The 10,789-nt window shown below is 33.9% G+C and overlaps 1 protein-coding gene and 1 pseudogene across 1 annotated transcript; one reads left to right on the top strand and one right to left on the bottom strand.

Annotated features, from left to right (window-relative positions):
- The first annotated feature begins 394 nt into the window (after positions 1-394).
- Positions 395-4,732, top strand: LOC126719052 (transcription elongation factor SPT4 homolog 2-like). Its single transcript, XM_050421597.1, has 5 exons — positions 395-693; positions 798-889; positions 988-1,043; positions 3,231-3,292; positions 4,481-4,732. Exons 1-5 carry the CDS (start codon positions 595-597, stop codon positions 4,529-4,531), a joined length of 360 nt encoding a protein of 119 aa, XP_050277554.1. The 5' UTR covers positions 395-594; the 3' UTR covers positions 4,532-4,732.
- A 3,269-nt stretch (positions 4,733-8,001) lies between these two features.
- Positions 8,002-10,014, bottom strand: LOC126716459 (PI-PLC X domain-containing protein At5g67130-like; annotated as a pseudogene).
- Between the last annotated feature and the right edge of the window lie 775 nt (positions 10,015-10,789).

The following is a 10,789-nucleotide window of genomic DNA, read 5'->3' as shown; positions in this document are numbered from 1 at the left end:
AAGAAAAAAGAAAAAAGAAAAAAGCTTTGTTTGTTGAAAATTCTAAAACCTTTCTAATCCTTTCCTAAAATAAATAATTTTATAAATAAACAAATTAGATATTTTAATCTATTGTTCAACTCTTACGAAGAGCCATGTTTCTAATCAACCTTCGGAACCATAGCTCTCTGATTGTAGGAACCTATTGAGCACTATCTTTGGGCCTCAAATTGAGCATATCCACATAGAGAACTAACTAATATGTTGATGCATCAGCTATAAGTTGGGCTCTAATCCATCTTGTATTCTCGTGCAACTAACATTTGTAATAGACTTAATTTCCTTCGTTGTATAGTTAACATATGATATCAGCCCTTTCTACCCACAAAAAAGAAAAAAGAAAAGAAGGGTGAATCCAAAAAAGGCTAATTGGGCGGTGGGCTCTAGCAAAATAACCCGAACAGATGTATAAAAGGGACCTCCTCGACCTCACTCACTTCTCATAATAATCTTCCTCAATCGGTCGGATTCTTCAGACGTTAGAGAGAGTGGTACTACATAGTACTACATAGAAAAAAAGAAAAAAGAAAAAAAAGTTTGTCTTTTTGGTTAAGAATGGGAAGTGGCAACGTTCCACCGGCACAAATTCCGACGAGCTTCGGACATGAACTTCGAGCTTGCCTTCGTTGTCGCCTCATCAAAACCTACGATCAGGTCAGAGTTCCCATTCTCTATACTTATAAACCTTAAATTTTCCTTCCTTTCCTTAATTTAATGTTAGGGTTTTCTCTCTCTTTAAAAAAAAAAAAAAAACACAGTTCAGAGAATCAGGATGTGAGAACTGTCCCTTCTTCAAAATGGACGAGGATCACGAGCGTGTCGTCGATTGCACTACTCCTAATTTCAACGGGTTTGTGGGTTTGCCCTTTTTCACTTTTCCCTTTTGCTTTTTCTTTAGAGTATTATTAGTATTACTGACTCTGACTGGCACTCAATATTATAAATCAGGATAATTTCAGTTATGGATCCTACTAAAAGTTGGGCTGCTCGCTGGTTACGAATTGGTATCACTTCATCTTCATAACCCACTTTTTTTTTTTTTGGGTTTTTGTAACATCAAATTTGTCTTCGAAGTCTAGAATGATATGACAATCTCTTTCGCAACTTGTTAAGGCGACATATGGGTCCACCACTGACACCACTTTTATTATACACAGATTTAAAATACAATTAAGTTTTTAGATACACTGCGAGTTTCATGACAGTTGAGGTGTGTAATCAAAGAAAGTTGTGAAAGTTGTTGTGCCAATCACTGTATCTCATATTAAATGTGAAGAAAGTTGTGAAATTTGTTGTGTGTGTAGTAGTAGCATTGTTGATCATAATATCTTGCCTTTGTGATTGTGAAAAAGTTGGAATTTTTTTTTTTTTGAGTCATTGGATTTATTGGTGATTGTTATTGGCTTTGCAAGAATATTGAGGACTGTATGTAATTAAGTGTGATGTAGGAATATTTACTAGTGTGCCATATAAGTAACGATCGTTGAGGGATATGTATATCCTTATTTGGGGAACGTATAGGGGTGTGATATACAGGGCACGTCAAGGTTACCATAGTTCACTACCGTCCTAGCAAATCATGATTCAAATTGTGATACACTTTCATTCTGATGCATGAATTTTATCGATCTGAAATGTTCGTTTCTTCTTATTTAGAAGGCAGACTAGACAATAAGATTTTGTGTGCTTACATAGATTGTGATGTGTTTGTTCACAACCAAGCTGTAATTATGGAAGCTTTGAGTTTTGACCAAGACTATATACTAGGGTCAATCCTTTTTCTTCTTTCAATGAATTTTATTACATATAAAAACAAAAACCAAAACTAAGACTACCTCATCACATTCTAAGTATGTTAGTTGAATATAAACCTACCCATTAACCATTGCCTTATCCAGGTTAAGTCATATCACACATTCTCATTAGTTGTCTGTGTCGTAATGATCAACATTCTATGCACATTCACCCCATGTAAAATTTTCTTTAAAGAATTGGTTAGTACAGCCATCTAAAAAAAGGATGCTTGGGACTATGGAAGCTATTGTCTATAACTTAACCCTTTTGGGTTATTGGCTATATTGGTAGATGGTGTAATCTCAGTATTATGTGGAATGGATTGTGAGATTGGCTCAAGGGGGTTTGTACTTTGGATTGGAATTGAGTGGCATATTGATCTAATTATCTTGATCTCAAAGTTGGATTCGGGGATAGTATGAGATATTCTTCTAGCATAACTTGATGTGGGAAACCTTGATAACTATATGGGTTTGCTTATTTGACTTATCAAAAAAAAAATATGGGTTTATTTATTTGAGGTCTTCCTTTAGTTTTGAGAATTTTTGCAGTGTCTTGAATGATTGGAAATGTGACTTGCAAGGTCCTCTCTTTGATCAGCTTTATAGGTCTGGATTTGAGGTTTTGGTGAATTTTTCTTTGAGATTCTGCTTATTCTTAAGAAAATGAGAAAAAAAAAATGAAATACTTAATCAACGTTTGAAAAAAAGAAGAAAGATAACATTGAAAGTAGAATCCTCTTGCTTTGAAGACTTCCTCACAAAGCCATGTCCTGCTGTTCAAAGATCTAGGAGGACTAGATGACTGGCACACACACATTTTTATGTGATTGTTGTGGCATCTGCATATACTTGAAGAAGCAAATAGTAGCAACTTAAAAATATGGACAATGCTATTTCCAGTATTGTTCAATACCACATTTGATGCTATATTGTAATTGGTGGTTAGATGGTTGTAGTCTGCTGTTGCTGATGCTCTTCCTCTTGAGCTAGAAGTTGGGTTTTACTATGCTTTTCTTACTTCATTCTTGTCAATGAGCTCTAGCTCAAACAGCATCTCCTCATGTAAGGAAGGGTGGAGGGTAAGGTCGTGGGTTCATAACCCAATGGCTGCATGTGTAAACTTACCTAAATATATATATCCAGAATAGTTAGATGATAAATTTTGTATAGTTATCTTTAGGTTGGTTCTTGAGCTCCTTTGGGCTTTTAGGCTCTGCTATCAGTGATGTTTCTGCTATAATTGAAATGTTGTTGTACTTGTTTAATATTTTCATATTCCTGTTTTTGGACCTTTTTTAATGCTTTTTTGGTCCATAATTTTCCTACAAAAATTTGGGTTTTTAAGATTTGGTTTCTGTAAATTAGAGATTTGAGTTCCCCTTAAACTTCTTGCAGGAAAATTTGCCCCTGGCTGTTACACTCTTGCAGTCTCAGAGGCTCTTCCCGAGGACTTGAAGGTTTGTGATTCTCTCCCTTCGTTCCTTTGTTCCCTCCTCTTTTGTAATTAATTTTCTTCTTTGTTTCTTTCTTTTCTTTGTAAATTTTGGTTTGCTTTATGCTTTTCATGCATAAAGTAGCCTTTTGAATATGCATCTTTCTTACTTAAAATATATATATATATATATATATATATACACATTATTTTACGTTATTAGCCAAAAGAAGAGTGCTATTGATAAGTTTTATTACCTTGTAGTACAGAATTTTTGTTAGTTGTTTAAAAATCTGTTTCTTCTCTGATAAACACAAAAGGTGGTCAATTTTATTGTTGAGTTTTGCATGCTAATCATGCAGTCTATTCATCTATGCACATTGTTTGATCTATGATCTCTTATGTTTAATATTATATGTTCGTTGCCAATTATGTCGTGAAAATGAGCCCACAGGTTTTTCTTGGCCCCTAACTCGCGTTTAGCAACATTGGTGAATTGTTAATGGTAATGTGATTGAATAAGCATGTAAAAAGTTTTCAGAGACTTACAAAATCAACTAGATGGATCCATTTTTTACATTTCAATTGGATATCATCAGTAATGTTGCTAAAGTACAAATGTTGAAACTAAACATTGCCTGGTGACCAGCCAATATTGTACAATCTAGGTATTGGGAAGCCTAGTGCTGTTGATAGTGGAGGCATGGTTGCACATATATTTATTGAACCATAGTTGATACATAATTTTTATGGGTTTTCTCTGAAAATCTTGTTGTTGAGCTTCATATCTTCATCCTCTCTAGATTTTTTTGTTCCGGTAACGTTCCTGCTTTTCAAAATCTGAAAACATTTTCCACTCTATTGGGCTTGTTTTCCATCAGCCACAGAAAACATTGTCCATTAGCTTGTGCTTTCAGCCATGCCATACCAAACGCCTGAACAATTTTTTAAAAGTAAATGCGGGTCATGTGTGTCTGGAATGGTTAGCACTAGTATCTCTGTTTTAATTTCAGTTAACATGCATTTGAAAAGTAGAGATTGCATAGAGATTGGCTAAACTGTTATTCGTGATTTGCACAACTAACCGCTAGTGTCAGAATTACCATTCTTGCTTGTACTAATATTTTTATCTGCAACTTTTGAGTTATTCTGATTTATGATTGGTTAACCATGAATCTTCTCAATCAATCATTTTATTGGACCTTTTTTTCAGAATTTATGTGAAGATGAGCGTGTGCAATATTTGCCACCAAAAGGTGTATGAAAGTTGATGAAAGCATCTGAGTTTTGGTCATTTTGATGTAAGCCTTGTTATATAAATCAGAACGTGGACGAATGTTGTTGAAAGTATTGGCCGATAGCATCATTGGACAATGCGGTTTAAGATGCTGACTTTTGTAATTTCTCCTTCTAGCTACTGTTATATTTATCAGAAGTTCTAAGTGGTTTGGCCCTTTACAGCCTCTGTACCTTGACTTGCAGCCATTACGTATTCTTTTTTCAGTATATATATATATATATATATATATATAGTAACTCTAAGCAATGTTACATTACTTAATAATTTGTTCTTGAATTCATATTTTAAAAATCCTAAAAGAAAAATAGTAGCTTAGGCAAAAAAAAAATTGCAACAAAATTCAAACCCTTTGAATCTTTGATAATACATACACACACACACACACATATATATATATATATATAATTTAGGTGTCTAAAGAATATTTATAAATTTTAAAATAAAACGTTGCCCGGGCCAATAACAAGTATATTTAAAAGTTTTAAGTGTAGAATTTGTTATGACTAACTCTTATTGAGCCACATTGGCCTAGCATTTTGGTCCATTTGGTCTTATTAGATCTACTTTGGATCTATTCGGACCATTTTGTTCACCCTGTCCTAATCGGGTCACGTTGGTCTTATTCGGTCTACATTATTTCCATTCAATCCTATTCGGTTCATGCAGTCCTATTTGGTCCGCTTCTTTCAATTCAGTATTATTTGGTCCCATTCGGTCTACTTTGGTCTATTTTACGGTCCATTTGATCCTATTTGATCCATTCAGTCTACTTCAATCCATTCGGTATTATTCGGTCCATTTGGTCTTATTTGATCTATTTGGTCCACTTTGGTCCTATGCAGTTCATTTTGGTCCACTGCAATCCATCAATTATTATTCGGTCCGCTTCATTTCTATTCAGTCCTATTCGGCCCATTTCGTCCACTTCAATCCATTCGGTATTATTAGGTCTACAGCGGTCCTATTTGATCAATTCGGTCCACATTGGTCCGATTCGGCCCATTCATCCACTTCAATTCATTTGGTATTATTTGGTCCACTTCGGTCCTATTCGGTTTACTTTGGTTCTATTCGGTCCATTCGGTCTACTTTGGTCCTATTCGGTCCACATTGGTCCTATTCTGTCCATTCAATCCACTTTGGTCCACTTCAATCTATTCGGTATTATTCGATTTAGTTCGGTCCTATTCGATCTACTTTGGTCTTATTCGGTCCATTCTGTCATATTCAGTCCATTCGGTCCACTTTGGTCCTATTTAGTTCATGTTGGCCCTATTTGGTTCATTCAGTCCACTTTGGTCCTATTTGGTCCATTTGTGTCTAGTTTGATCATTCGGACCACTTTGGTCCAATTTGTTTATTTGGTCTACATTAACATTCGGTCCATTTTGGTTAGGCTTAATTTAAGTGAAAGTTTTTCTAAACATAAAGGCTATGAACATAGAAATGTAATCTTTAGGGTAGTTACTCATTTGTTTTAACGATATTACTTTTAAATGAATTGCATGATGATAATTAAACCTACAAGTAATATATAAAAATATAAATATAAATAAATAAATAAAAAAAAAAATATATATATATATATATATATTACAGCCAGTATAATTTTAAGTAATATTATACTACTAAATATTTTTTAATTGGATATGAATTTTGATAATTCCACCTTTGGATTCCATCATCTTCATATATTCTCAATGTTTGCAAAATTTCAAAATGATCAAAGATCAATAGCCATGTTATCAATCAATTTTTTAAATTTAAGTTTTTGTAATTTAAAATAATGCATAAGATATGAGTTTATAAATCGAATGGTAAATAACATCTAATTGATATGAAAATTGGCATGCATGTTAAGAACATATAGAACATGTAACCCAACAATAAGATTTTCAAAATATGAATTTAGTAGTAAGTTATTGAGTGGTTTATATATATATATATATGCAAAGACCTTATGCGAGAAAGTATGAAGTTTTACCATGTAGCCATTTCTTGTGATTTTCTTTACTACCTCATGCTTTCTCTTTCACTCACAATGTGTTTGTGTGAAATAATACATGCTTAGGGAGGAGAAAAAATGGTAGTCACATGAATGCACCTTGATATACTAAAAATGATGTGGGAGATGACATGACGTTGAAAAGGGTACAATATTAGGATTCTTTCCATTAACTATAGGAGATTTTAACCGACACACCTAAACTCATATCCAATTTTACAGTTATACTGGGTGTCCAGATTTGTGTATCTATGGAGTTTTTATTTTTTACTTTATATGGCACGCATGAATTTCACATTTGGTAATGATAATAATAAATAAGAAAAAGAGCAAAATTACTTGAGCAGATTATTGTGTTAGCCATGGTCTAATAGAAGTTGCACGCCAGACAAGCAAGGGAAAGGGGGAAATAACGAGAAACAAACATGTTGGACGGCAGTTCTTGCCGGACTTACTCAAAACCATGCCTAACCAACTAGCTCTCTAATTTCCAATGGTGAGTTATTTGGCTGTTACCATTTGAACATTTGGAATGAAAAGAATGCAAAAGGATGATGTTCAGTACTCCAGGCTGCAGAGGCCTTTGAAGCTTCCATCTTCTTGATAGTAGTAGTAGTAATAATTTGTAAAGACAGCCAAAAATTGAAAAGGTAAACAGTTATGCTCTTATGGAGTAAGGCTTTTATTCAGTGCTTCAGTGTATTGGATGGGACACGAAAGTAACATGTGACCATTTTTTAACATATTGTTTCCATGTCGTGTCTAGTGCATTGGAACACTCAGATGCAACCCAAACTTGCTCTTATTATGATTAGTCAACTCAATTGAATTTCTAAGTTACCCCCAACAAAGGCTTCAAGATGTTATTTGAAAATTTTTATCCATCTTGTTGGAGCAAGCGCCTTGCTTTTGTCCCCCCCTTTTTTTTTTTAGTGTCCGTTTGAGAACAACTTATTTAACTGAAACTGAAGACTTTTTGCAAAAGGTATTGTAGATAAAGCTAAAAAGTAACTGAAATAGTATAGTGAGACTCATAAATAGTATCAAAAAGTGCAGTGGAGACCATGACTAGTAGTAAAAATAAGCTGAATAGTAAAAAAAACTGGCTTTTTAAGCCATGCCAAATGCACACTTACAAATTAAGTCTTTACAGAACTTCACTTGAAGCAAAATAATCCAATTCTTTGAATTCCAAATCCTTGAATTTGGTCTGTTTGAGCTTAATTTACATGGGTACATAGCCAACCATAATTGAACAAGGTGAGAAACAGCAATTTATAATTCCAACATAGATACTACCCATCATGCCCTCTTATCAGACCTCCTAACCTGCATACCACCCCCACCCTGTAGTTTATGGATTCTTATTATTATTGTGTAAAATTTACTTCAATGTTCAAACTGGCATTTCCAAATGCTGTATTGTCTCCTATGGATTGCATGTTGTCGACGATCCATCCAGGCTGCAAGAAAAATTGAAAATAAGTGTTTCTCCTCACTCCTAGACATATGAAGCATGCTAGTATCTATTATGTTTGTGTTGCATATTGCAATCAAGTGTGAGTAAAAGACATCTTACCACGCAGGCATTTACATCATCACAGCCACACAATAGCTTCCCATTCAATTTGTCTACAGCTTGAAATGCTCCTCTACCATCACTCCTCTGCATCAATATACAATAACAATAGCTATAATTATAACAATAATCCCAAACCAAAATTTATGTTCCTAGCTAGGAGAATTTTCTGCCATGGAAAATATTCAAATAGGAGAAACCACTAAGATGGAAAAATAATTGCTTTACCTTGTAGAATTCAACAGCAACAAAGTTAGCCCATTGGTTACCAGCTGCTCCATAACATGTTTGAAGCATATTAAGGAGCTCTGGTGAATTGTCGACACATGAGGCTTGCTTAATTGGAGCTGACCTAAAGTAATTTACCAGAACCAAAGACTTAGTTTTGTCATTGAGTGCTGCTGACTCCCCACGGTTAGGACAGCTTCCTGAGTGCATTCCATCATCCCCATCTGCAAATCTTAAAACATAACACTATCAATACTAAATTGAAATAATGCATCACTGTACATATATTAAGGAGCATCATCCAATTGTTATTTCTTCACGTAGACTGAACTATAATTTTTGATCCTTTATGTTTAGGGGTGTTTTCATTTTGGATGAGTGGTAGGATGAATTTAATCTTTTTATTCAGTTTGTTTATGTACAACTGTTTTAAAGCTTTACTTTTTTAGGTGTATAATTGTACTTATAGCCAAAATTAATAATTTTTCGTTTTTGTCTTTTATGATGAAAACAGACAACATGAGGGATGAAAATAAAAAAATTTTAAAGTGTAATTTAATCTAACATAAAATGTATTTATGGAACATCATGTTGTTTCTGTCCTTGGACATAAAATATGTCGACTTACACATATTTTCTACCATGAAGTTCCATTGATAAGCTATTCCTTCGCTTTCTTGCTTTTGTCTCTTGGAGGTGAAGACAATAAGCCTTTGATTATTAGCTACCATATCTTTGACAAGAGGCCAATCTTGACCATTTTGAGGCATGTTTGACACTGGAAACCAGTACATCAAACCAGAAGCATTAAAAACCTTTGTTAATCCATTTGGGGACTCTACATAGTCTTCCAAAATTAGAGTTACTATTTCTGATGGATTTGCTGCTAAGAAGGCTTCTACTTCCTTCAAAGTGTCTATAGCAGGGCTCTGTAAAAAGCAAAGAATCGAAACCAACATTATTGTCACCATGAATTAGTTCATTGAAACATTATCAATCATTCTACTCTTTTATAGTACAACTGTACAAGCTATCAACTCTCTATATAAATTTGTAACCATATCACGAATTTTTCTTGTGTAGAGCATAGGGAAGTGAAATTATGCGGAGCTTGAAAGTGGGGTTTATGAATTGCTTACAAAGGCAGTAAAGTCATAACATTTCCCTTTAAATGAATGGCACAACCAAATGTCATCCTTGAAGTCATATGTGTCCAACATTAAGGCTCGAACTCCATCCTGCAAAAAGACAATTATCAGTTATATATAAAGTATAATTAAGTTATCAAAGGGTAAAATTTAGGTATAGTTCCATAGGTGATTCAATTAAATTTAAACACATGGTTCCATTTACTGCAGTGCAAAAAACTATTATCTTTAAGGACAATTAAATTCATTACAACCATGTGTTTAAACTTAATTGGAGAATTTAAGATACGCTACTTAAGGAATCATAACTAAGTTTTACTCTTTATTAAAACAATCTATGAAAGTATGGACTTACATTTAGTTGTTGTGTGATACTGTCCTCTTGATTTGGCAATGCAAGTCGAGGAATCCCGGTATGGGATGGTTCTCCAGCAATGGCAAACGAATTGTGGGTTGTCAAATATGCATATTTGTTGAAAGGTAAGGAATTGTTCTGTCGCAAATTAAGTTTGTTAGTATGTTATATTTTAAAGTGAGAATAGTATTACTTGAAATCAATTCTGAACTTTTTGAAAAGCCACTACCATAAATTTCAAGTGGTGACTTGCATTTCTTTACGGGCCTATCAAATTAGAATGGGACATCCATGTTCAATGGAGAAAAGTCTGCATTTGAACAAAGCTGAATTCTAGGCCCATCAAATCCCAAGCCCATTTTGTTACCAATTGATTCAGGCCGACCGGAATTCAATGATTTTTCCTGTCATATGACTCATTTCAGTATCAGGCACAGAACAATTAGGGTAAGGGTTTTAGTTTTAGTTCCAGGGCTTATAAAAGGCACTCTGAAGTCTGAACCATAATATTCTAACCAAAATACACTTTTGCATCTCCTCCTTAAATAATGCTTTGGCTGCTAATCACCTAGGTTTCTAGGCCAAAATGGGAATATACTCCTTTTGCCGAAAAGTTCCAACAAAATGCCTCATGTCTAAAATTATTTAGGGATATGTCCTTGTTTTAAACTTGATTTTCTAAAAATTGAGTTTCAATGAAAAACTCTATTTTTAGAAAATTGAGTTATAGGCAATCACACTTAAAAAATAAAAGTAAATAAAAATTAAAAAAATTTATTAAAATAAAACCTGCATGGAACTCGAGTTCCATTCAGGTTTTTTCAAGCAATTTGATTTTCTTCAAATCGAGTTTTTCATTGAAACTTGATTTTCTAAAAGTCGAGTTTTAGAATAGGAGCATATTCCT

Source organism: Quercus robur, chromosome 3 (assembly GCF_932294415.1).
Source record: "Quercus robur chromosome 3, dhQueRobu3.1, whole genome shotgun sequence".
NCBI classification, from domain to species: Eukaryota; Viridiplantae; Streptophyta; class Magnoliopsida; order Fagales; family Fagaceae; genus Quercus; species Quercus robur.
The sequence above is the reverse complement of the archived record's forward strand: the minus strand, read 5'-3'. Positions and strand labels throughout refer to the sequence as shown.